Source organism: Talpa europaea, assembly GCF_964194135.1.
Source record: "Talpa europaea genome assembly, chromosome: 5".
In the NCBI taxonomy this organism is placed as follows: domain Eukaryota; kingdom Metazoa; phylum Chordata; class Mammalia; order Eulipotyphla; family Talpidae; genus Talpa; species Talpa europaea.
In genome coordinates, this window is record NC_140071.1 from 40,273,976 (window position 1) to 40,301,617 (window position 27,642).

Genomic DNA, 27,642 nt, shown 5'->3' on the forward strand with positions numbered 1-27,642 from the left:
AGTCATACAGTAAAACTTAAAAAACAATGAGGCAACTCAGGTCACATTTCAAGGCTAAAAGAATAGGAAAAAAACACAAGGAAGAGGAAGAGATCACCGTCAGCTGGAATGATTTGGAGAACTAACAGTAATAACAGGATTTAAGCTAAATAGACCTAAAAGAAATTTGTATAGGCCAAAGGGTTTTGAGGCATTATGCTAAGGGATAGCAGGAAGAGCAAAGCTGACAAATAGAATGCAGTTTGCAGATCAGCAACGATGGCTTCACCCAGGAGCATATGAGAAATGAAGAATCTTGGTCTTGACCAAATTGAATCAAATTTTGCCTCTTAACAAGATCCCTAGGTGATCATATTACATTTTAAAAGCACACTCTTGGAACATCTGTCACAAGCTTTTTTTCTGTAAAAGATCAGATAATAAATATTTTGGCTTTGCATGATTCTGTTACGATTATTCAACTCTGGTGCTTAGCCTAAAATCAGCCATCTATGATGTCATATAAATGAATACAGGTGGGGCCTCCCTGGTGGTGCAAGGGGTTAAGATACAACCTATGAAGCTATCCGCAGCCATTGCAGCTTGAATTCAATGCCTGGCTAGGGAGCTACCCATGTGGCACAGCAGGCCTCTCCTGACTCGCCTGCTGCTCCCATCAGCAGTGTGTTTCAGTCAATCTGCCTCTTCTGCTCCCCACTCTGTCTCTGGTGAATCCTCTCACCCTCCACATCTCTGGCCTGTACCCCAGTTCTTGTATACCTAATAAATAAATCTTTTTTTTTTAAAAAAAAAGGAATAGGGGTGGATGAATAAATTCCCAAGAAAACTTTATTATTTTGATGGTTAGTTTTATGTATCACCCTGACTAGGACAAGGTGTCCTAGGTACTTGGTTGAACATTCTGGGTGTTTCTGTGATGGGGTTTCTGAGTAATATTTGATTTGGTAGACTAAGAAGGAAACAAGATTGCAGTCCCATTTGGGACTCATCCAATCTGTTGGAGACTCCCATGAAACAAAGGGGCAAAGGTGAATTTGCTTTCTTTTTCTGACTTCTTTTGAGCTGGAGCTTTGATCTTCTGCTGTACCTAAACTGGAATTTATGCCATTTATTCTCCTGGGTTTCTAGTTTGCATGAAGCTGTTTATGGGATCTTAGTCTTTTGTTTTTCTCTTTCTCTGGGGAACCCAGACATAACCCTGACAGTTATGGTTATAAAAATTTAAATTTCATATCACTGTCATGAAATACTATTGTTTTTAAACTCATTCTTAGCTGACAGGTGGTAAAAAACAAACATTGGTTAGATTCAGTCTGTAAGCCATAGTTTATGACTCCCCTCTTAGAATATTGAGTAGTCACTACAGACTCTAAAAACAAGTTGACTCTTGAGTTACTTTTACCATTTATATTCTAGGTTCTACAACAGCAGGATAACAACTAAAGAGGTAAGTTAATTTTTATTATTTTATGACCAAAGGATATTTTAATCCAATTGGGGGAGAATAGTCTTTTTTTTTTTCTTCACTTTTTCAAAGCCAGTGGGAATGTGGTTATTAATGATGTTTTTAAATGGGTATTAAATTTCACCATAGTAATGTCTCCTCTGTATAAACATAAGGCCAACAAGTGATTGCCATTTTCCATTATTTTCTCTCTCAAAGGTTGCTTGGAATAAAAATGTGGTTTCTTTCAATCACTCTAACAAAAAAGGTGAAGACTCTTCAATAAGGGCACTGTCATTCATCTGTCACCTGGCCTTTAAAAATCAGCTGCATTGCCAATGTTGCCTCAATAAGTTCTTATTTTAAAAAGAAAATATAAAATATTTGAATATAAAATATTTGAAAAATCGATGTGTTGATGCAACTGGAATAGTAGTTCTCAAAGTGTGGTCCAAGTTCCAGTGTCACCTGGGAAATAGTTAGAAATGTGAATTCTTGTTCCTACCTAAGACTAGGAAATGCTATGAGTGTTTTAATGTGCTTTCTATATGGTTATGTTCAACATTAAAATTTGAAAACCACTGAACTTAAGAGAACTCTTGTTAAAGTATCCAGATTCCTGGGGCTTCACTCCAGACCTATTGAATGGAAATTGCGAGTTTGCTTTTTAACAAGCTCCCAGATAATCATTATGCTCAATCATATTTTGAAGTCACTACTTTAGAATTGCTTCTTTTCTTTCATCCTACCATACCACTCAACCTAAGGAGCTTACCAGGTCCCATAAATTTTACATTTGCAAAAAACGTCCAAAACTAATGCTAATAAGCAGAAAAATCTAAGATTATGTTTATAGTTCAAATGTTTATTTTATTTAGTTCATCCGTTTGTTTTCTCAAAACACCACACGAGTGAAATCATTTGGCGTGTTTGTCTTTTCTGTCTTATTTCACTATATATAATTCCCTTGAGGTCCATTTGGCAAATGACAGCAGTAGTATTGTTAGGTGTACACATCCATCTTCTTAACCCATTCATAAATCAATGCATACTTAAGTTGTTTCCCATTTGTGGCTATGGAAAATCACACTGCAATAAATATGGGGGTGCATATGTCTTCAAATTAGTGTTTTTGTATTTGGGGGGTAAATTCTTAGAAGTGACATAACTTGGTTATATGGAATTTCTATTTTTAATTTTTTGAGGCATATCCATATTACTTTCCATGATGGCTGTGACAATTTACATTCTCACCAACATACAGGATTTCTTTCTCTTCTCATCTTCTCCAACACTTGTTTCTTATCTTTTGGATAAGAGCCAGTCTCATTGGTGTGAGGAGAAGTTCGTTGTTTTGACTTGCATCTCTCTAATAATAAGAGATGATGAACATTTTTTCATGTATCTTAGCTCTCAGTATGTCGTCTTTGGAGAAGTCTTTATTTAGATCCTCTGTCTACTTTATAATTGGGTTGTTTGCTTTAATTTTTATTGTTGAGCTTTATGAGTTCTTTGTACATTTTGGATATTAAACCCTGGTTGATGTGTGACTATCTTCTTGAATTTAGTAGAATGCCTTTTGTTTTGATACAAGTTTCTTTGACTATGCAGAAGCCTTTTTAATTGGTGTAGTTTCATTTTTTTCTTATTGTTTTTGTTTTCTTTGCCATTGGCGTTGAGTCCTTAAGCCCCATCTCTAAGCTGATGTCCAGTCGCTTGTTGCCAATGTTTTCTTCCACGTATTTTGTGATTTCATGTCAGCATTCAAGTCTTTTAATTCATTTAATCTTCTTATTCTCTTAGTCTTTCCTCTTTCATTTATCTTAGGTTTTAACTCCTAGCAAATTCTTTTGAAATGAAAATAAAGTATCATATTAGTTTTCTTTCTTCACAACATACTAAAAGTGATCCTTTATTGACAAGACTTTACTACCAAAATATCTATATTTTTCATGAACTTTAACCTTGCTTAGAGTAAAGGCAAAATTAATTATTATGGTACAAGGAGAAAAGTGTTCAATAGCCAAATTACACTGATGTAATTTGTATTCCAAATGTAATACAAGACAATCTTCAGTGGGGATACTGAAAATATGAAGATAACTTTCCTACTCACTATCCAGACATGATTCTTTTTTTAATTTTTTTAAAATACATTGTCACCTTGTGAATGAAAATGGCTATATAATAAAAATTCATTTTTATTAATTAATTGCTAACATTTATTGAACAATTTGCAGAAGACAGCCACTCTGTTTTATCTTCAAATTCATTAATTCTCACAACTACCTTATGAGGTAGTTGCAACAATTTTCATCTGTGTTCAAAAGATGAAACTCAGAATAGATTTAAGTGACTTTCCCAACAGTACTCAGTAGTAAGAAGTAAAGTTGGGATTCTGATTTCAAATCTGGAGCTCTGAAACACTATATCTAATACCATGTTACAAATGTCTTTCTTCCCTGTTAAAACTGCTATGGAACAGTGTTGGAAATGATCATCTGGAATTTTATGTAGTATTCAATTTTGTTTAATGGGTATAAAATAGAGAATAAGTGGTAACAGATAACTCCCAATCAAGGTTGTAACACAACCAAGCATATGGCTGGTTGGGACTGAAGGAAATAGGCGCTGGGTCTCCCATTGGTTTGAAACTGTGTACAGGTGTTGTTTGCATTAACACAAGATATCAGCACTCAGAAATGAGAAATCTTATTACCCAGTTCCAAATGTACCCTATCCAAGGTTATTGTTATTGAGAGGAGATTGTTTGTGCATATGATAATTGTCCTAAAACTGTAAGAATCCTGAGATAGGAACTATGAAATAACTATTTTTATATCCCTATCACCATCGTCATCACTACCTATTAGTACCAGGACTTGAGTGTAATGGTGATTTAATAAGATCTGCTTAATTGGACATAGAATTTATAGAATTTGCCTCTCAATTTGTTGCCAGGCCGCTTTATACCTTAATTTAATTTTTATTTTTTTAAAGATTTATTTATGCATACAAGAACTGGGTACAGGCCAGTGGTGTGGGGGGGTGAGAGGATTCACCAGAGACAGAGTAGGGAGCAGAACAGGCAGATTAACTGAAATACACTGCTGAGGGGAGCAATGGGCAAGTCAGGAGAGGTCTGCTGCGCCATATGGGTATCTCCCTGGCCAGGGATCAAACTCATGCTGCAGTGGCTGCAGATAGTTCATAGATTGCATCTTAACTCCTTGCTCCATCAAGGAGGCCCTACACCTTAATTTTAAATACCCCTAAAGCAAAAGAAAAGGGGTTTCAACTTGAGGGGACCACATTTAGATCAAGTATGTTTTTTAAGTGCTGCTTTTATTGTTTCTTTTAATTTGGAGAACTACTATTTTGGAGAAACTAGGTATTTTCTGCAGGCAACTCCTTTTTTTCCTTAATCATAACTTGGCAAACTGGCATAAAAAAACTAGGATTTTAGAGCCAATGCTAATTATAAATGCCACACACAATGACAGAGTCTTAATTATTTAATATCATTGCTAAACTGTGTAGAGTATGAAAATTGCTCAGGATTTTGCGCCGTTGGCCTCTGTGGCTGTTATCTGCAGCCTGGAATGCAAGAGGCACCTGGAGCTTGGGCTCAGGGTACACCTGATGGTGGAAACCTGGAGTATGGTGTGGGCATGTGTAAGTGGGCAGCATGAGCCTGGAGGCAGCAGCAGCTGACGGCGCAGTGGAGAGCAGTGGAAAGCTGCAGAGAGCAGCTACCAGAGGAAAAGGTGTATAGAGATTTTTAGGGCGGGCCACTTGTTTGTCTCCCTGCTGGCTTGTTTCACCTGAATACTATTAGATAACCCGTGGGGCTCCAAGTTTCTCTTTCAAGCTGCCTGAACTGTTGATGAGCCTTCTCAGCCTGGGATGCTTGTAAATATTGTAAATATAAAACACAATTATATTTACAATATCAGAAACACATGTCAGGTGCTAAAAGTGTACAATTTCATGACCAGAAAGACATTGTCTATTTGTAGGAGGATAGAGGTGGTTTAATCTCTCCCCTTTTTTCCTCTGTGGTCCTCAAATCAGAAACTATATGAATATGAGTTTACCAATGTGTTTGGGAAATAAGTACAAAAAAATCAGGTCACTTAATAAATTGTTTTATTAGTCTGCAAAATTATCCCAAGTTGCCCACATTTATTGGTCATTCAGGAAATCTGATCTTTATTTTTCCCTAAATATTAGGATCACCAGAGTAGAGTCCAAAGAAAAGAAAAAATAACCCTTAAGCAAAGAGCAAGGAATTCCTAATACTCTCATGGGAAATTTGACAGTAGGTGGTGAGTATCTAGAGCATTTTGTGGCCAACAGATTACATCTGCCCTGCACCACTTGATCTCTGATTGGCAAGACTGGGTTTGAGGGAATGCCTGTAGTCAAAAGACTTAGGATTTGTTCACGAAGACATACTGTGACACAATTTAACACTGCAGCACAATAAGAGATTGTATGAACTTTAAAAGTCACTATAATTTTTCCTATAAACATTTGCTTGGGGGTAATGCATAATGAAACTAGCAATATCTTTGTTTTTATGTTTTGAATTTTTCTATTCTTCTAGGAAGTATAGATTCTGCCTGTTTGTTTTGTTTCTTGCTTATCTTTGTTTGTACCAGGAAAGTTGTGATTTAAATAGGGCAGGGTGGAGAGAGGAGAAATATTGACTATAAATTTATAATTGTTGACATACACTTCTAGAGAAAAATCTTTATGCTTGAATTGCCTCATGAAATAAAATTTAAAAATACAATGAAGTAAAATAAAACCAAATGAATGGAGAGAAAAAATTGCTACTTTTTAGGTGGAAGTGGAAATGGAAATAGGTAAAGTCACTAAATTCTAGGTCCACAGTCTGCCTTCCATTGTGAAGTAGCCCAAAAAATAAGCTGTGCCCAACAGACTGAACAGGGTAATGCCACTCAGGCAGATTGACTAATGCAGCATCCAGCCTATTCACTCAATAAGAAGAAATCATTTAAAAACCTTGATTTTTTTTAAAAAAAGATTTATTTATGCATACAAGAACTGGGGTACAGGCCAGAGGTGCAGGGGGGAGGGTGAAAGGACTCACCAGAGACAGAATGGACCGAAAACACACTGCTGAAGGGAGCAGTGGGCAAGCCAGGAGAGGTCTGCTGCACCATGTGGGTAGCTCCCTGGCCGGGGCTTGAACTCATGCTGCAGCGGCTGCAGTTAACTTCATAGGTTGCATCTTAACCCCTTGCACCACCAGGGAGGCCCCTAAAAACCTTAATTTTAAGGCATCAGCAACACCTTTATGCTCTAGAACGCTAATTTAGATACATTACCTTCTACATCCCCAAATATGGTCAATGTTAATTTTCACAGTCTAGGATTTGTGAAAGGTTAAAAAAAAATAGTTATACCAGCAACATCAGATTTTTCATATTTGTCTTTCTAAATGCACTATGACATGCAACAATTTTATTCATATCCCCATGGAAATCAAATACTGCCATCTCTCCCAAAGACCAATTTTTATTTTCCTTTACATAAAACTATAGTTGTCAAATGCCTTTCAGAAAAACAAAATAAGAAGGATTGACATAGTAAATGTAAATGTCATAGTTCTAAAATTTTATACAAATGCTCATTCATCTAAATAATTTTTCCCCTGCCTATCTTTTGTACCTTTATATTTACCCTTTTAAATCACTCCCCTTTATACAATCTTTTAGGGTTCTCAAATCCAGTGGATTTATGACTTGTTATGATCTTAACCTCAGCACACTTTTTCCTCCTTTTTTGTTCCTTTCTTTTCTCACCCAGTTTACTAGTTCAAATTACTAACATATGTTAAGGGAGAGTTTAGATCTACGTAGTTATAAATGACAGCGTAAGTTTGATGAATTCAAATAAATCCGCAAACTCTACCCTCTACCAAATGACATAAAAAAATAAAAAGCTCTCCCTTTCTTAAACATAGAAAAATGTACATTTTTATAGAAAGTTGAGTTAGAGATATTCTACCACCTCTTTTTACCTGTGTGATCTTTTCAGACTTAAACTCTTTGTGTCTCATCTTTATCTGTTTTTAATTTTTGTTTAAAAAAAAACCCCCACAGCTATTTGCTGTAGGTAAATCCATCTTTCTCACCTGATGTGCACAAAAGAATAAGGTATACTTATATGAGACAAATACCAAAACTAACAAAAGGATTTGGGAATCAATATAAATTCTGCATCTCAAATTTAATTTTAAAAGTGCTAGTAAAAAAGAAATGGTGAATCCCTTAAATATTAATGGCAATTTATAGTAAGGTTCCCTTGGGGTAAAATGAAGATGAGATTCTCAAGAAAATCTCCCAACTACCACACTTCGTGGCTTCAGAGATGGAAACAGGGAGCTAGGATTGGTAAATTATCAACCAACACACGGGGAAGGAAAAAAGCACAGAAAAAGAAAAGACATTAGTGGCAGAACAGCAAAGCACACACACCCTCCAGTTACCCAACCATGTGCCATTCTTCGAGGACCAAATTTTTGGCGTTGCTCCAGGCACACTGTTCCTTTAAAGGGCCAGGAGCCTTCTCTGTTTTCAGGAGTCACAGGACTGCTAAGCCTCCCTCTGCATCTCTCTCAAGTCTTTGCTGAAATGTCACTTTCTGAGATCGGCCTACTTTGAACACCCGTTTAAAAGCTGTCACCCTGCCGTGGTCTTTCCCCACTCGATATTACCACGTTTGAAAAGTCCAAGCGAGCCTCCAACCTGCTCTCAATTTCCATCCCCCTACCTGTGGCTTCCCCTTTAAATTTCCTGGGGAAGGGGCGGGGTTAGGGCGGAGCCTCCCAGAAAGGAGGAGCGTGTCGGATAGGTTCCGCCCACTTGCGTGGCTGGCGGCGGCCACCCGGCAGCGCGAGACGTTCTTCTCCCAGTAGGCTCTGGAAGCGCGACGGGATGACCACGTGGTGGTGACGTCAGCTCGCCCGCGCCGGCCGGCCTGTCGCCTTGGGCTTCCTGGGGATCCCGGTGGCGGCTTGGTTGCTTTGCGCCGCGGTGTTGCGGCGTTAGGGTTCTTCCTCGCCGAACTCCCGGCGCCTGATCTCGGGCTTCACGATGTACCACAACAGTAGCCAGAAGCGGCACTGGACTTTCTCCAGTGAGGAGCAGCTGGCACGAATGCGAGCCGACGCCAACCACAAATTCAAATGCAAAGCGGTAGCGAACGGGAAGGTGAGGACTATGGTTCCTGCCCCCACCTGCCCGGGCCTCTCCACTCTTAAGCAGCTGCGGGGCTCCTCCCCTCCCCGGGCCTCCAGCTCACCTGCCTCTGTGTCATCGCGGAGCGGAGGCGTTTATCTGTGTAATAAATTGGCAAGCGTCTTCCTAGGTGCCGTGGGTACCCGGTCAGACGCCAGCCCCGTATTTGAATGGCAGGCAGACCAGTAACCAGGAACAGCGAAGAGACTTTGCGGAGTGCTAAAGTAACTCGGGCCGGAGCCATTCACTTGCCCAGAGGGGATTTCGGGACGGCTTTTCCGATAGCTGTTGTGAGGAAAGAGGGGAAGGGGCATTACAGGCGGACAGTGCCACCGATGCAAAGTGGAAGGTCAGAAGTTGCAGGGAGGGTCTGTGCAAAGACGGGTTGGTAGGCAGAGAATTTGTAAGCCTAAGTGAGGAGTATTACCCTTTCTGGAAGGATTTTAAATGGAAAATTAACCCGGTCGGATTCTGTTCTGGAAGGCGCGTTCTGGCAACCTGGTGGTGAATGGATTGATAAGGCAGGGACACGGGAAACCTGTAGTAAAAACCAGTTGAAAAATGGTTTGGGTTGTGGTCTGCCTGCCAGATCCTTCCAGCTGTGGGTCAGCTCCCCCTTTGCATTAATCTTTTCTCACCAGCTACACCACCTATTCTGCAGCAGGTCCTCCGGGTCTTAGACCTATGGGTACTGAGGTACTTTTTATCTTTCACTCACTCACGTCTGTTTCATACCACTTGTGGTGCTTCTCAAAGTGTATGTTGTGTTGTGTGCAGGCACTATTCCAAACGTTTAGCAAGTGTTAGCTCATGGACTTCTCACAGCTATCCTCCTTGAGGTTGGTATAGTTATTATTCTTGCTTTAGTAAACCAAGGTGTAGAGAGATTGAATAACTAAGAATACATTGTTTAGAGCTAGGATTGAAACCAAGGAATTTAGACCCAGCCTTCCGGCTCTAACCACAGGGTCCTACTGTCTCTATAAAATAAGCACCTCTATTAGTTTCATAAGCTGCCATGAAAGGTTACTACCAACTGGGTGGCTTAAAACATAACTGTATTGCTCATAGTTTTGGAGGTTAGAATTCTGAGGTAAGGTTTAGACTAGCAGCGCTCTCTGCTGCTTCAGGGGAGGATACTTCCTTTTCTCCTCCAGCTTCTGGTAATCGCAGGTGTTCCTTTCTTGTGGCAATCTAACTCCAATCTCTGCCTTCTTACACAGTGCTCTCCCTGTGTTTCTGTATATGCACGTATTCTTATGGGGATACGAGTTATATTGGGTTAGGAGCCCACTCCACTGTGACCTCATCTTAAGTAATTACATCTTTAGAGATCCCTTTTCCAGAGAAGGTTGCGTTCTGAGCTACTGGCAATTAGGACTTGGTAGTCATAGTTAAACATAGTAAACCTGTAACAGCACCTGATGAGTGTTTACTGTAAACTTGTAGTACTTATTAACTATTTAGTGCATGTTGTAGGTTTTAAAAAATGGATAAAAAGTTAAGGTTTTAAGGGTAAGAATTATCCTTGAGGCACTTGTTGATTTGTACGGTCTCAATTTAATGACCCACTGAGAAAGTGCTATTGAAGACTTTCCAACCATTGACAGTGTATCATCTTTTTTATTTCTAAATGACATGAAAACTGAACATATGCTCACAGTCCATCATGACTGCTTATAACTTAAGCAAATATCCAGCTGACATTCTGAGAAATTATAAATGACAGTATAGTTTTAGTTCATTAAATATTTTTCTCAAGTTATTTTGGATACTAATTCTATAAAATTCTATAAAATATAAAACTAAAAAGAAAATGAGATGTGTCAGATTTCCCTATAATTTTAATCTGGACAAAGAAAAATATTTTAAGATTATTTAAATCAGTAAATACTATAATTTTTTATCTCAAGGTTCTTCCAAATGATCCAGTATTCCTTGAACCTCATGAAGAAATGACACTTTGCAAATACTATGAGAAAAGATTATTGGAATTCTGTTCAGTGTTTAAGCCAGCAATGCCAAGGTCTGTTGTGGTAAGTCTTGCTTGTGATGAAACATAATGTCTTTTAGCTACCTTCTGAAACTGGACAGCTTTTAATTTCATAACTTAATTATCTACTCAAAAATGTATCTTTATATACATATATGTATGTATGAATAGATAGATATATCAATAGATAGATTTTGTTGATGACATTTTTGTTTATTTTCTTACATCATTGTTTGTTTTTGTACATTTGATTTTTTCTCCTCAGGTAAGTAGTCCCCATAAATCTCCTACCACCACGTTACCCATGAACCATCGCCATAGTCCCTGGTGTTCTTCCCTTCTGTTATAACCTCTTTCCTTTCCCCTCACCCTGGTGTATGTGTCAGATCTACAATTTGTCTGCAAGTTTTGTCCATTTTTTTTTTTTTTTTTGACCTTTGGTTCAGTTTTCCTATATTCCTCCTATAAGTGACACTGTCCAATGTTTTTCTTTTTTATTCTGACTTACTTGCTTGGTGTATTCCCTCCTAGCTCCATCCATGTTGCCACAAGTGGCAAGAGTTAATCATTTATGACTGCTAAGTAATATTCCATTATGTATATATACCACTTATTCTTGATACATGCATGTGTTTTGCAGCATTTAGGTTGTTTCCATATCTTAACTATTGTAAATAGTACTGCAGTAAACATAGGAGTGCAGGTTTCCCTTTGGATTAGTGTTTTTGTGTCCTTTGGGTATATTCCCAGGAGTGAAATTGCTGGATCATATGGGAGATCCATTCTTAGTGTTCTGAGAATCCTCTACACAGCTTTCTGTAGTGATTGGACCACTTTGCAATCCCATCAGCAGTTTAAGAGGGTGCCTTTTTCTCCACATCCTTGCCAGCGTTTGTTGTTGGACCATTCTCACCAGTGTGAGGTGGTATCTCTTTTACTTTTGATTTGCATTCCCCTGATTATAGGTCATGTTGAACATTTTTTCATATACCCATTGGCCATTCGCATTTCATTTTTTTTTTTTTAATATTTATTTATACACGCACTGGGTACAGTCAGAAGCGCAGGAGAGTGAGAGAATTCACCAGAGTGGGGAACAGAACAGGCAAAGGACCAAAGTACACTGCTGAGGGGAGCAGCGGGTGGCAGGAGAGGTCTGCGTACCATGTGGGACCCTCGCCGGTGGCCGGGGATAGAACCGGCACTGCAGAGGCTGTGGGCAGCTTCGCCGCCCAGTGCGCAACGGCTGCGCCACCAGGGGAGGCCCTGCATTTCATCTTTTGAAAAGTGTCTTTTTTAGCTTTTCTGCTCATTTTTTGACTGGGTTGTGTGTTTTGTTGAGTTATATAAGCTCTTTGTAGAGCTTATATATATGCCTCAAATTATGAATTCTTATATTACACTTAAAAAGTGTTTTTACTCTCATTTCATTCTTGACATTTTGGTTCATTTAGATATGTTAGGGCATTCTCATTTCCTAGAGAAATAGATAAAATTATTTCCCTTTAGGCAGGTCCTCATCAAATGAATGATAGAACTGGGACCAAAACAGTGCTTTTTCAACTCTGTCACACACATTTGAAATAATGCATTCATTCATTTGTAATCATGCCCCAGCTAAAACTTGTGACATAGATATTTTTAAACTTTAAAAAGAAACTGAAGATTTATCCTTGGTTAAATAATACCTTATTGTTTTGTCTTATTATATTATGTTATTTCAGATATATGGTTCTGGGGGTACCATTTATGTGGTTGTGTTTATTGTGGTGGGAGTGGGGCAATGGTGAGAAGTAGGTGATTAGAACATTTTGGCTATAGGAATTTGTAAATATTGCCCTTGTAATTGTACCTCTTGTGTGTGTTCTTGTTTATATAAGCTGAAAGACAAAAATGGGAAAGGAGTAAGAAATAGTTTTTGGTTATCTCAGGTTCTTCCTGAAGATCAGATATGAAAGTTTATCTTAAGTCAAAGTCTATTTTAGTTTTAAAATTCTACAGAGTAAATTTTACTTATGACTCAACAGATAATAGTCCCATAGGATATAATCTTCATATAATTGGAAACATTGAAATAAAATATTAAGTCCAAAAGTATTCAAGCTGTTTTCCTCGTTTACCAGACCTTCATGTGAGAGATCAAAAATTCATGAAATGTTGTAGATATACTTGATTAGTTTCTATTTCCAGATTTGGGTCTGTTCCTTATTTTTAAATTTTATTTTTGGTTCTGGTGTTTTCTGATAAAAGAATTGTATCATGAGGTATATGTTTAAGTGATCTCAATCCATGAGGAAGAGATGTTTTTGTTTCACATAAAATGATAAAAGTTTGGAAGTATTGAAAAGGACGTTTTCTTTTTTAAAAAAAAAAATATAAATGGTTATTTCATTGGTTCCAGCAAAAGACATAGTAGTTGCAGTATTTTGTATCAACTAAAATAAGAATGATAGCTTTGTGCATGGCACACTCAATAAATGGCAGGTACTGTTTGTTTCATTTGGCAACAGTGATCATGTTTATATCACAGAGCTGGAGTGGATTTAGAGGAGACGGCTTATTAGCCCAATCATGTTCTTTTGTCAGTATTTTTACAAAATTGATTCATTAAGCTATAAATATCTGTGTTTTCTCCTTGAATTTTTCTTATTTGGACCACTTTTGTTACTCTGAATTCTAAAACACACATATACTTTTTTAAGCCATTGACCATAGGGAGCATAACCCAGTCCAATAAAGGGTCTTTTGTGGCTTTTTTGTAGTAATCATCACAATTTATTTGATTAAAGAATTAATAAGTTTTGGCATTTTTATTTTTTTTTTAAATTTTGGGTGTGGAAGAACTGGGGTATAGGCCAGAGGTGCAGCAGGTGAGAGGATTCACCAGAGAGTGGGGGGCAGAAAAAGCATATCTTCTGAAATACACTGCTGAGGGGAACAGCAGGTGAGACAGGAGAGGTCTGCACCATGTGGGTTAGCTCCCTGACTGGGGATCTAACTCAGGCCATCTCATTGGCCCACCATCACTGTGATAGCGCTGTGGCTTACCCCCTGGGCCACCAGGGAGACCCCAGGTTTTGGCATTTTTATATGGGCAATTTGGATAAATAACTTTTAAAACAAAATTTAACATGTATGTACAAATAGATTCTGATGGTATATGTTTTTTTCTCTTAGGGCACAGCCTGTATGTATTTCAAGCGTTTTTATCTTAATAACTCAGTAATGGAATATCATCCTCGGATAATAATGTGAGTATAAATCTATCTTATTAATTTTAGAAAGATTTTTACATTATTTAGATGAGTATGTGTGTGAAGAAATGACTTCCTAATAAATGGTAATTTAGCTTGCAGTCTTTTCTGAATTTTAAGATCCCTCATTGTACTTACTCCTTATATACCTAGAATAAAATTTCCCTCTCCTACTGATGATATCTGAACTTCAGCTTGTTCAAATTCAAATTGTTTTTTCCAAACTACCTTCCCTAAAATCCCTTTCAGTTAGTGACACCTTTCTTTCCCCGTTGCTCTAAGAATTATTCATAGTAATTCCTCTCCCTCTCGACATTTTACAGGTTATGGTGCGCCAACCTTTCAGTTGAACAAGGTCTTTTACATTATTTACAAAATTGATTCATTAAGCTGTTGCGTTTCTGCTCCTGCTAAGTACTAGGCTTATTAGAGACACAGATGAAATTAGTATGAGGTTCATCAAAGAGCTTGCTATCAATCACGTGATTCCTGTTTCTCTTTCTCATTCCCACCAGTTTAGGGCAGGCTTTTATTACTTCCAATCTTGCAATCTTGGCATTTGTGGTAATTTTATTACTAGTTTGTCACTGCAAAATTTATGTAGTAAACAGAAGAGTGTCATAGATTTGTTTCTGTTGTAATGCTCCCCTCTTCAAACACTACTTCCACTGAGAGCCTTACATAGGGTTCCTTTAATCTATTCCCATGCACATGTGGTACTTGTGTGTATACTACTGTTTTTCATTTTTCTGCCATTTACATTTCATGATACAAAGTACTCTTCTTCCTCTGTTATTTTGTTTTTCTAGATAGTCAGGTTAAACTATATAAAATTGCCATTAAATCAGTAATTGTTGTATGCTGTCTCAATATTGTTCAAACTAATTTTATGGTCTAACAGATACGAAGTTTGAAGAGCAACTTTTCTTTATTAAAATTTCCTAGAGTGTCTATCATAGTCATGAATATTAGGCAATTTTAAAATGCACTTTTAGAAAAAATGCAGAGATATTTGTAGGGTAAACAAGTGTCAGTCTTTTCTGCCCTCCCGCCATTAGGATTGATGATGGATCCCTGTGGTCCTGATGGCGGGCACCTTGAGTAAGGTATGGGCATACGTAAGTGGATACACCTAGACTGAGACGGGGCCTATATATAAGGGCAGCGTCACGGGGACGCCAGAGGAGAACACCACCAGTAGGAGAACTAGTGAGAGAACGAGAACACAAGAGAATGCCAGAGAGCCCAGGAAGAGTAAAGAATGGTGAGGGGCTAGGAGGCCTGCCAGCCTCCTGGCCCCCAGCACCCCTGCCTGCTGCGTACCTGGTAAACTCAATAAAAGCCTAAAAAGCCACCGAGGGCTCCAGGACTCTCCTTTACCCGTCTGTATAGGGTCATAGAGATCCTGCTCCATGCTTTAACTGCCACTACAATATTTCTTAAGGTAAATGCTTATTCCACCCCACCCCACTCCAGTCTACCTTTTCTTTTTCCTCTAGGCTCACGTGTGCATTTTTGGCATGCAAAGTAGATGAATTCAATGTATCTAGTCCACAATTTGTTGGAAATCTACGGGAGAGTCCTCATGGACAGGAGAAGGCTCTGGAACAGATTTTGGAATATGAACTACTTCTTATACAGCAACTTAATTTTCATCTTATTGTACACAACCCATATAGACCGTTTGAGGGCTTTCTCATTGATATAAAGGTAATCTTGTTGATAAAAAATTAACTAGTAGAATGTACTCCTTTGCTACTGTTCTTTAACCAAAAGAATCCAAAGTTTTTATTATATCTTGGTATTATCCTAAATGATACATAGTGGGCTCAACTATAAGTGAGTTTGCCCTGGATCTCTCAAAGTTCTGTATCAAAATCACTTGGAGGGCTTACTTGTTAATTCAGACTGTTGGGCTGCAGTTCCAGAGCTTCTGATTTAGTAGCTGTGCAAATACTGGCTTGGGAACCATAACGAAAATCAATGTGAGTTTAGACTAATATTTATACAAACTTAAGAAAACTCTTCTAATTCTGAATTATACTGTTATGGATCTAATTTTAAGAGCCAAAAAAAAAAAACCTTCATTTTAAACTAGGTAGTTAATGAATTCTATATTTAGTGCATTGTAAACTTGAATCAATATGTAGGCATCAAATATATAAATGAATACATATTGACAAAAGCAACATAGTTTTGTTTTGGCTCTGAAAAAGGACTTGCATAGCTCCAGTAAAGTCAAATAGAAGTCAAAAGCTAAGTTCATTCAGCACAGCTGAGTTGAAATTCTGGTACCTTCTGTATGTAAAGGATATAACCAGGAACAAGACCTCAGCTTTCATAGGCTTTGGGAAAGATAGTCATTATATATTCAGTGTGCTAAATAATACAGAGGGAAAATACAGGCTGTTTTAGAAGGATATGGTTTAAATGGCAGGGGAGATAGTTCTGAGAAAGTGTCATTTAAAGCAAAATTCAGTGCAGGAGTAGGAATTAGGTGGAAAAGTATCCTAGTCAGGGAGGTTTCTCTTGTGAAAGACCTAGATTCAAGAAACCGTTGGTGCACTAAAGAATCTAAACACAGCTTAGAGATAGAGGGTGCACACTGCCACAAAGTGCTGCCTGAGTAAAAGCCAGAGTCTAGACTATAAAAGTGATATTCAATATTTTGAATATAGCAATGGGAAGCCAGTGAAAGGTTGGTCTGGGGGGTGGCATAATTAGTTTTGTAGCTTAAGATCTTGTTGGCAAGCTCTCGTGCATCAGTCTGCATCAGATATTGGACAGTGGTGTGTGCCAGGCATAAGGTAGAGAATAGATTAGATGGATACAGAAATACTAGTTAAAATGTAGGGGTCCCACTGACTGCTGGTGTGAGCAATAGATAGATGAAGGGTGCTGTAGGTAGAGGAAGCCCTGGTACAAGAGAAATGTGTTGATGGTGAAGGGGTAGTGGGTTGATGAATTTGATTTGGAACATATGAATTTCCTACAAGACATCCGGGTGGATGGGTAGTTTTATGCCTGGAAGACAGAGAAGAGAGCTAGACTGCAGGTATAGACTTGGATATCATTGTCCCATGAAAATTTAAAGTGGAATTCATTCAACCACTGTTGAAATTTTGCCAGAAATGTGTTGGCAGTATAGCCATCAGGGAATTCAGGAAGGAAAGGTGGACTAGAAGAATTGGGTGGGTAGCAGCCAGTGGAGGGATAAGGGACCAAAGGTTCTGAGGAGGAAGTCAAAGAACAACTCTGAAGTAATTGTACAAGTTTATTTGGAAAAGGAATACTGTAGTCAGAATGGAATGCTTGAATTTGTCATATCAGAGATCAGACAATTTGGGATAATGGAAGACCTTGGTGTACTGTAAAATTGACTGCATATTTTGTTTCATCATTAAAGGAAAGATGACTTACTATTTTGAGACTTGAATGTGGATCTCTGAAATTTTGAGAACAGAGGCTTTAGGGTTCATCTCAAAGGATAAGAAATTGTCAGGAAATGTGGAATCTTACATACTTCTAGCCTAAAAAGTCTGGGCATAGCCTAAAAATTATTTCATAATCAAACCCAGATTTGTTCTATTTACTTCATCCCAAAACTAAACTTTATGTAGGAGTTTCAAATCAAAATGTGTTTCCTAAATATGGCCTGAGATCTGAATCACCTGGAAGCATTTACCTGGGAATAAAGTATTTTTTTGGTGTACTTTGTACACAATCAGATCTCTAAGAGCCTCTCTTCCTCTTCAGGTGAAAAGAGATCAAGAGGAATTAATATCAGAACAGTGTCAAGTACTGTGCTGAGTACCTCAAATTTATATATATATATATCTTTAAATATATATATTTATTTAAAGATTTATTTATACAAGAATTGGGGTATAGGTCAGAGATACAGGAGGGTGAGAGAATTCATGAGAGACAGAGTGGGGAGCAGAACAGGCAGATGGACCAAAGACACTGCTAAGGGGAGCAGCGGGCAAGGCAGGAGAGGTCTGCCGCGCCATAAGGGTTTCTCTGTGGTGGGCCTCAAATCCAACCCGTGCTGCAGAGGCTGCGCACAGCTTCACAGTGTGGCGCTCAACCTGCTGTGCAGCCAGGGAGGCCCTTTCAAAGAATATTAAAGCATGTATTTCTTATTATGGAGTGTATTTTAAAAGTTTGAAAGCCCCTGAACAAACAACAGATTCCTAAAACATGCATAATTTAGTGATTGCGTATTTGGTGCTTTCTTAATGCTGAGTACAAAATGATCTTGCATGGACAGATTATTTGTTGTTGATGGGGTGTAGAAAAGAAGTTATTGTTTAAGAAAAGCATCCTGTATTAACCACATTGTGGTTAATGTAAATTTTTTTAACTGTTACTACTACATTAAACACTCAGAAGTGATAGATAACATTTTGCAAACTTTCTTTTTAGACTCGCTGTCCCATGTTGGAGAATCCAGAGATTTTGAGGAAAACGGCTGATGATTTTCTCAATAGAGTTTCATTGACAGATGCTTACCTTCTATACACACCTTCTCAAATTGCCCTGACTGCCATTTTATCTAGTGCATCCAGAGCAGGAATTAGTATGGAAAGGTATGAATTTCTGTTTTAACTTGAATCAGATGCCATTATTCAAGTATTCCGTCCTGTAAGTCTGAGTTTTTAAGATTCACTTTTAAGATTATGACTACAATCCTTTATTTCTCTGGTAGTTGGGAGGGCTGGTAAGGGCAGCTAAGGAAAGAATGAAGGCAAATTCTATAGAATATTCTAAAAATTAAAGAAGATAATTTGATTTAGGCAGGATCCATTTATGACTGAAGCAAAAGTAAATCACTAAGTATCCTCAAAAGGCTGACATAGCTATCAGCATATGGCAAATTTAAGTTTTATGAACCGGTTAGTAATGTAAGTGTAGCAAATATGTCTGCTTTGTTTTGTCCGTGGAGGTGTAATTCAGTGAGTTACATGGAATTCAGTAAAGATTTATTGACTGAATTCTTGTGGGAATATCCAAATGAATTGCAATTGAGCTGTAAGTAGTAACAGTTAATATATAAATGTACATTGAGAGCCAGACTCTGATAAGCATCCTATGTGAGGTAAATTCACTGATTCTTAAAATAACATATGCACATAAATTAAATACCTGTATTATAATGTTAATTTATCACTAACTCAGGCTTAGGCTAGCAGCAAATTAGATTTTTAAAAATTTTACATTTAATTTCTGTATGATCTTTGAGGTTCTACTTGATTTCATTTCTAGAAATAGCTGAAGAAGAAACATTACAAAACTTTTTAAACCTCAATTGTTGTACTTGTTTGTAATCCCTCACCCATAATTTTAAAGTCCATTTATAAAGTGGCAGCAAACAATTACAGGTGACTTAGTCAATACTCAGCTTAATAAGAATATTTGTTCCCTTGCAGAAATATGAATTCTACTAATTACAGGATACTAACCCAACATCTTTGGAATATTTCACATTGCATGGTATACACATCAGGCAGCCTAAGACATGAATGAGTGTCCATTTTAGGGCAAACTTAAGATAAGGGATGGTGAGCTTGTCTTTTATGTTATGGTTCTTTATTATCACAGCTTACAAACTATTTATTTATTTTTAAAGGGATAGTTCTTTTATTTTTTTATTTTGTATTTTTTAAAAGATTATTTATTTATTTATACAAGCACTGGGTACAGTCAGAAGCGTGGGAGGGTGAGAGAATTCACCAAAGCCAGAGCAGGGAGCAGAGCAGGCAGAAGGACCGAAGTACACTGCTGAGGGGAGCAGCGGGCGGCAGGAGAGGTCTGCGTGCCATGTGGGACCCTTCTCCGGTGGCCGGGGAGCAGCCGGGGATTGAACCGGCGCCGCAGAGGCTGTGGGCAGCTTCGCAACCCAGCGCTTAACCGCTGCGGCACCGGGGAGGCCCCAAACTGTATATATATTCCAAAGTGATTTATGCCACCATTTATCTACTAAGCAAACCTTTATTGAGTACCTTCAGTGCACCATGAACTATAATATACTTTCAAGAGTATAACAATGATTAAGCTATAAATGTTGGCTCTTGTTGGGAAGGATAGCCAGGCAAATAGTTATCATCTGTGGAGTTTAGATGTAGCACTTCCATAAGGGAAGAAAGCCTTTCTCATAATTCTGATAACTAAATGGTTGATTAATCTGTGTAAGTATTATATTTTATACAGTATAGATGCAAATTTTCCAGTAGTAAGATTTTCTTATGTAGATAAAGAGAGGGATAAAGCATCCTAAAGTCTAAATAAGAGTTTATTTCATCTTAGAAGTTTAGTTATATTTTCAGATAAGTAAAATTGGAATTGTGGTATCTTGAGCTCATTGCCAATTTGTTATACTTTTATAGACATTTGGGCATTTTTTTCTTTTTGACAAATTGTTTGCAGCCATTTTACTTGTGATTTACTTTGCAAACTTTTGGGGTGTATGAACATTAATCTTTAGAATTATTGCTATTTTCAAAAAGGGAAAGCCTTTGTGTTGTTATATTATGAATGCTGCTTTAGAGTCCTGCTTATAGGTTGTTCTGTTGTTAATTCTGGTGTTCTTCATTTTTTCCATTGGATTTAGAGCTTTTTCATTTCCGAGTTTGATTTCTTATTCTTGCTTGTGGATTTTTTTTTTTTTTAAAGATTAAATTTCTAATTCAGGATCGAGATGAAGAGTTGCCAGCTTTTTAAAAAAAAAAGCATTTCACAGAGATAAAGCATCTGGTCAGTTAGTTGGCTTCGAGAACCAAAGTGACACTTTCATGCTTAAGAAATGAGGGGGAGGGCCTCCCTGGTGGTGCAAGGGGTTAAGATGCAACCTATGAAGCTATCCACAGCCACTGCAGCACGAGTTCGATCCCCGGCCAGGAAGATACCCACATTGCACAGCAGACCTCTCCTGACTCGCCCACTGCTCCCCTCAGCAGTGTTTCAGTCAATCTGCCTGTTCTGTTCCCCACACTCTCTGGTGAGTCCTCTCACACCCCCCCCCCACACCTCTGGCCTGTACCCAGCTCTTATATGAATAAATAAAATCTTAAAAAAAAATATGAGGGAGGCCTCCCCTGGTGGCGCAGTGGTTAAGCGCTGGGCTGCGAGGGCTGCAAGGCTGCCCGCAGCCTCTGCGGCACCGGTTTGTTCCCCGGCCGGCGGCGAGGGTCCCACCAAAAAACAAAGGGGGGGGGGAGAGAAAAAGGATAAGTAGAAATAAAGATCTCAAAAATGTAAGGCATTTTAAGGAAGAAACATTTTGTATTAAGGTGGCTATTGATCCATATCTAAAATTAAGTCCCATAATAAAGATGTACTATCATCTAAGTTATCAAAATTTTGTAATTTAAATAATCTGGATAAGTTTTTTTTTTTAAGATTTATTTATACACGAACTGGGGTACAGGCCAAATATGTGGGAGGGTGAGAGAATTCACAGAGAGAGGGAACAGAACAGACAACCGACGTACAATGCTCAGGGGAGCAGCGGGCATGATAGGAGAGGTCTGCTGCACCATGTGGGACCCTTGCCGGTTGGCCAGGATCGAACCGGCACTGCAGAGGCTGTGGACAGCTTCACAGCGCAGCGCTCAATTGCCTGCGCCACCAGGGGAAGCCCAATCTGGGTAAGTTTTAAGAACATTTGTTGCTACATATCTTTAAGAATTTTTAGTTTTGTGACTTTATTCCACCTGGGAGAAAATTGATTAATTTTTCTTTTGGTATTCATTTTTCATTTGGTATTCATTTCTTTTGGTATTCAACCTTTCTTTTGTTTAGAAGATTACTTATGCCTTGAGTATATGTTCACTCGGGCTTTTATTATAGACTAAATTCAGGTCCATAAAACCTCAGTGTAACTAAGAGTTTAAATGTTGAAATTATGTATTTTTATACTATCTGGTTCTAAAGAAAATATATAATTACATTTCTGGAAAAGTATTAACACTATTGATTTGGACTCGGTGCAAATAAGATGTCATAGATTTGTAAAACATGGGGTAATACTTGGTTTGAATATCTGTTCGTTCCAAGAAAAGTAACTGTAGTTAATATGGACCTGATAGAGCCAGTTTCCAACTCTACTATTTCCTGCCTTTATGATTTTGGGCAAGATGCAAAGTCATAACTTGTTTTTTCTGTGACTCAGGTTCAGTGTTTAGAAAGTAAGGTTAGATTCAAAGGGTTTGCATATTAAATAAAGCATTGCCAACTACCACCACCATTATTTTCCTGTTTTCCCTCTGAAAGTTTATATATTACAGAACTAGACAAATTTTGAATATTAAGTATCTTTCAATCATATAAATTGTAGTAAATCTTTAAATCTAAGTTATTGATTGTAGTATGGGAGTTCAAAGTAATGTTATTTAATACTTTTAAAATAACTTAAAAATTAATATTGAATGAACTGGGGGAAATAATTTATAATGTCATGTTTTCACAAGATGCTGTATGTGTTCAATAGATTAAAACTTGAAATTCTTTTCCAGTTATTTATCAGAAAGCCTGATGCTGAAAGAGAACAGAACTTGCTTGTCTCAGTTGCTAGATATAATGAAAAGTAAGTATGATGGTTCTCCTATGTTCATTTACAAGGGTTATTTTCTAAATATATATCTTGGTATAGCTTGAGATAACTTGATTGTTGTTAAGTTTAGCTTCACTGTATCATGGAGGCATATCAGATGCACTGGTGGAAAACAAATAGAGTACATGAAGTAGTTTTCACACAGAGCTTAATGGGAAAGCGAAAATATAATTAGACTCAGAAAGTGTTAAGATTCAAACTAGGGGCCCTTTAAAGTGTACATGAATATATAATAGATCACTGAAAAAGATCAAAAGGAGAATGAGTTAAATATTTAAATTTGAAACTTCCTTTTTGTGGATAAATCAGCTTTAACTGGTAATACTGGTATATGCTGGTTATTTTGTTAGGTGATCGCACAGAATCCATGGTTCTCAAGTGGGGGCAGTTTTTGCAATGTCTGAAGACAGTTTTGACTGTGACAACTTGAGGTGGGGATGGTGGCAGCTACCAGCATCTAGTGGATAGAAATAAAAGTTATATAAAAATGCTAAAATTGACAATATTGTCCTGTGGCTGAAAAATGGCTCCCCCTCAAAAATACCCACACCTTAATCCCTGGAACCTGTAAATGTTACCTTATAAGGCCAAAAGAAAAAAAGAAAAAAAAATGTCTTTTCAGATGTGGTGAATATTTGTCTAAAGGCAAGCACAAGAGTCCTTGTTGGAGAAAGGGAGAGGGAAGCTTGACAAAGAGGAGGCAACATGAAGACAGTAGGAGATATAAAGATTTTGTTCTTGAAAATTGGAGTAACAGGGCCATAGGCCAGGGAATGCTTGTAGACCCCAGAAGCGGGGACAGAGTGGAATGGACAGATATTCGCCTAGCACTTCCACAGACCGTGGCCCTCCCAACACTTTGATTTGGCCCAGTGAAACTAATTTCAGACTCTTGGGCTTCTAAATTGTGACAAAATACATTTCTGTTCTTTTAAGCCTTGCTAAATTTGTGGTAATGTTTAATACCAGCATCAAAAAATTAAGAGTCCTAACAACAAAGAATTACCCTACCCAAACTGTCAGTAATACCACTGAAAATCGTTTCCCCCTTTGAGAATGATGGGGAGTTGTGATTTATTAATCTGTAGGTCTTCAATTATACCACTAGAGGGTTCACTTCTAAAGCAAATTGTGATTTGGCATTAGTATCATGGATTTTATAATAGTAGGTAAAGGCCTAAAAGATAATCTACTTTGCTCATTTTTCTAGCTTACTGTTTTATTACTGATTTCTTCAGTAATTTCTTTATTGTACTCTGTATTTTACTATGAAATAATAGGTCTTGATAAAATATAGAACTTTGAAGATAGGCAGGTATCTTATAATTTTTCAGAACAAAGATTTTGTTTAAGGGTACTGAGTCATAAGTATCTCAGTTACATTGAAGACATGGCCTTATTTGCGTTATGAAGTCAGTAACCATCATCTATTTGGAACATGTGGCTGACTAATGAGCCTTGGATCTATGTGATCTTTTCCGTAATATTGAGATTTGTATTTTTTAAATTGTAGTTGGATAACATAAACAGATCAGGTAGAGGATGTTTCTGCAGTTTCTAAACCTATTGGTAATAGTGGTTTGCTTTTAGCCTAAAGAGGAAAGGTTTTCATTATGTAGGTTCTTCTGCATTTGTTATGAAGCAAAGAATCATCAACACTTTTTCCTAAGCATCCTCCCTTTATTATATGTTCTGTAATAATGGTTTCCTTTGTAAACAAGAAGTACACTCTTGGGCCATCAACTGTAGGACAGAATATTATGGATACATTTAGTGGCAAGGAGCAAATTTACTAAATCATATAGGGATTATTACAAAGGCTTAACACTAAGCAAGAGTGACCTTGATGGGATTTGAAAGAAAAAAAAATGAATTTTGAGAGCCTGCTCTTTTAATGCCAGACATCATATGGTCTAAGCAGCTGACAGCTGTAACTGTATTAGACTCTAATATAGAACAATGAAATACTGGTAATAATCACATTTTAAGAATCTATTAACTGTTGTTCCTATAAGTAGATGGGAAAATATTATTCAGCTACTAATGGCAACAGTGCTTTTTTGTTACCTACTTTAAATCCTTTTTAGAGCCTCCCTGGTGGCATAGGGGTTAAGTCTCAGCGCTACCATGCTACCACCTCTGTGGCCTGATTTGATCCTTTTGTTTAATCTCCACATAGACATGAGAAACTTGGTTAAAAAGTATGAGCCTCCCAGATCTGAAGAAGTTGCTGTTCTGAAACAGAAGTTGGAGAGATGTCACTCTGCTGACCTTGCACTCAATGTAATTACGTAAGTAGATCTGACACTGTTATTCAAGAATAGATATATTTTTTTCCCCATCCAGCCAGTCCCTAAATCATTTTCATCTGTGAAAAACTGACTACCCATTAAATCAGATTTTTTTTTTATTGAGTGGACATTTTTAACAGGCTTAAACATGAGGTAATAGTTTGCCTTTCATGGTTTAGTTCTGTTCCTCCTGTGATTAATGTATTCTTTGGCTTACAGGCCTTGTCTTACTCTACTACTCATGGGATCCTCTGGGGCAGCCTTCATAGGGAATGCCTGAATTTCTCCTTGGCCTTTTTACTTTTGGGTTCTTAACAGGTCTGACTCTCATCTGAAGACCAAATATATACTGTTCCATTCCACACTTGTTTATTAGTGAGGAAATTTGGTATATTTTCTTTCAGTGGTGAACTTTTATAAGTTGGATTCAGTAGAAAAATATGCTTTTAGAGCTCTTTTTGTAGCCATAAGGAATACCTATAATATCTTTGTGATTTCTAGGCTGAAATGTAGACATTCCCATGTTTAGACTCTGTGCCTTACAAATTGATCTACTACTGAAAACTAACATTTTAAGAGTTCTAAGTGGTTAGGGATCTTGGTGAAATTTTTTTTTCTTTTTTTTTTAAAGATTTATACAAGAACCGGGGTATAGGCCAGATGCATGGGAGGGTGAGAGGATTCACCAGAGACAGAGTGGGGAACAGAACAGGCAGACTGACGAAATAACACTGCTGAGGGGAGCAGTGGGCGTGACAGGAGAGGTCTGCCGCGCCATGTGGGACCCTCGCTGGCCAGCAGGGATTGAACCAGCACTGCAGAGGCTGTGGACAGCTTCACAGTGCTGCGCTCAACCGCTTGCGCCACCAGGGGAATCCCATGGTGAAACTTTTCTATGGAGTCAAAAGTTTTCTTTTCACAATTTAGTGGGAATTAGCTACATCTTATAGTTAAGATATATTTGAGAGGTTTTTGATTTCTATAAAATTAATATATGCTGCTAGATAATGTATGAGAAGCAAGAACAATACACGAAGGCCTTCAGATCAGACATACATGACACATTCCTTAGGCCTTTGCAGTAGAATACCCAAGGGCCTATGAAGTGTGCAAAGTATAGCTTAGTCTAGGACTTTAAGTGATCACAGAGAGTAAAGAAATGTGGACCTTAATGAATACAAGTATTACAGCCTGACTTAATGGGTGCTTCATAATTTTCATTTTAAGTACTCAGATATCAGAATAAATTCCTATGTATTACTATTTTTTACCTATTTACTCTGATCATTGAATTTTTATTTTTTGCTAATATCATACTTTTTATAGTGTTCTGATACTTGGGAGGTACACATATTCATTCCTTTTCAGATTCTTTTTGATATTTATACATGATCTTTCCCAGATCAGAGTTAGAGTTGACAAGTTAAAATTTTTGTTAAGGTTTTAATTAGAAATTCATTGTACTTAAAGATTAATTTGAAAAATGATAATTATCCTATCCATAACTTGTATCTTTCCACTTGTCCATTCTTTGTTCTTTAGATGTATTTTGTATTGCATTGCTTGTTTATTTTATAATTTATGTTATCAATATTAGATTGCTTTTATATATATATATATACATACACACATATACTGATGGTTGCTTAACTACAGGAAGAAGAGGAAAGGCTATGAAGACGACGATTATGTCTCAAAGAAATCCAAACATGAGGAGGTATGTGCTCCAAAGGTAAATTTTAAGTTGTTTTTGTATAATGTTAAGATTTTGTTTCACTAGATGAACTAAGTAAAACAAAAGTAAACTTTTATACAATCAAAAGAACAGGATTTCAAGATGGGAAGGAGAATGATGGGTGAATAAATTGGGGGAAAGTTTGACGATGATATAATGGACAGAACTGGACTTTGGGTGGTGACCTTAATATAACAGACATCTAAATCATGTTACAATGCAGTGTTACTTCAGCAAAACATATTTTTAAAAATATAGCATGCAAGCATTATAGAGAAGTAGGGTTTGAAGCCTTCATTTTTTTGGTATGACCTTTATGTACAATGTACTAAAGTCTTAGGATTCTTCCCATTTCTGACTCCGCCGTTTTTGAAGCAGTATAATAGTTACTTGATGAATCCTTCTATCATTGTAGAAGGCACAGGGTTACACATACCTGCTAAACTTTTGCTGTTTGTTTATTCTCCAAGGATTGTTGTTTTACCCTTTAAAAGAAAATCTTATCTGGCAAGTCAGATATAAATTAGGTAAAAATAACTTTTATTCCTCATGGGAATAGTCTGGTGAGACCATGCCATGTTACTCATTAATAAACTACTAGAAATTTTTCTCATTTATTTAGCTTCTATAATCAGTATAGTAAAACATTTTCCTAAAGGAAGGCAAGAACATAAGCAATACTGATTATGCTTCAGTATAATGTTATACTTATTTTCTTTCCTCCTCAGGAAGAATGGACTGACGATGACCTGGTAGATTCTCTCTAACTATTTGAAATTGATTTGTCAATACTAACTAAACAGCAGAAGGGAGAAGCATAACTGGCATTTAACTATTTAAAAAGAAATATGAAAGCATCAAGTTAAACTTTCCTATTTAAAGTATTTTCCTTTGAAAGCATTACATGAAATAAAGCATCTTCAAGGGAGCCAGAATGGCACCTGGTTTGTAAAGCTTATCCACAATGACTAATACCAAATTAGCCTCTATAGTAAATAATTTTAATTATAATTTATTTACATTATTTTAAGGAAAATGCA

At 37.3% G+C, this 27,642-nt stretch overlaps 1 protein-coding gene across 5 annotated transcripts; it reads left to right on the top strand.

Moving 5' to 3' along the window:
• Positions 1 to 8,571: 8,571 nt before the first annotated feature.
• CCNH (cyclin H) lies at positions 8,572 to 27,369 on the top strand (the record flags this gene model as incomplete). Of its 5 annotated transcripts, none has more annotated exons than XM_084234205.1 (9): positions 8,572 to 8,688; positions 10,623 to 10,751; positions 13,886 to 13,959; positions 15,462 to 15,672; positions 18,391 to 18,554; positions 22,479 to 22,549; positions 24,756 to 24,867; positions 26,524 to 26,599; positions 27,331 to 27,369. In XM_084234205.1, 9 exons carry the CDS (start codon positions 8,572 to 8,574, stop codon positions 27,367 to 27,369), a joined length of 993 nt encoding a protein of 330 aa, XP_084090331.1. The 5 variants fall into 5 exon arrangements, with proteins under 5 accessions (XP_084090331.1, XP_084090332.1, XP_084090333.1 ...); XM_084234206.1 differs by having other exon boundaries at positions 10,629 to 10,751; XM_084234207.1 differs by having other exon boundaries at positions 10,629 to 10,751; positions 26,524 to 26,584.
• Between the last annotated feature and the right edge of the window lie 273 nt (positions 27,370 to 27,642).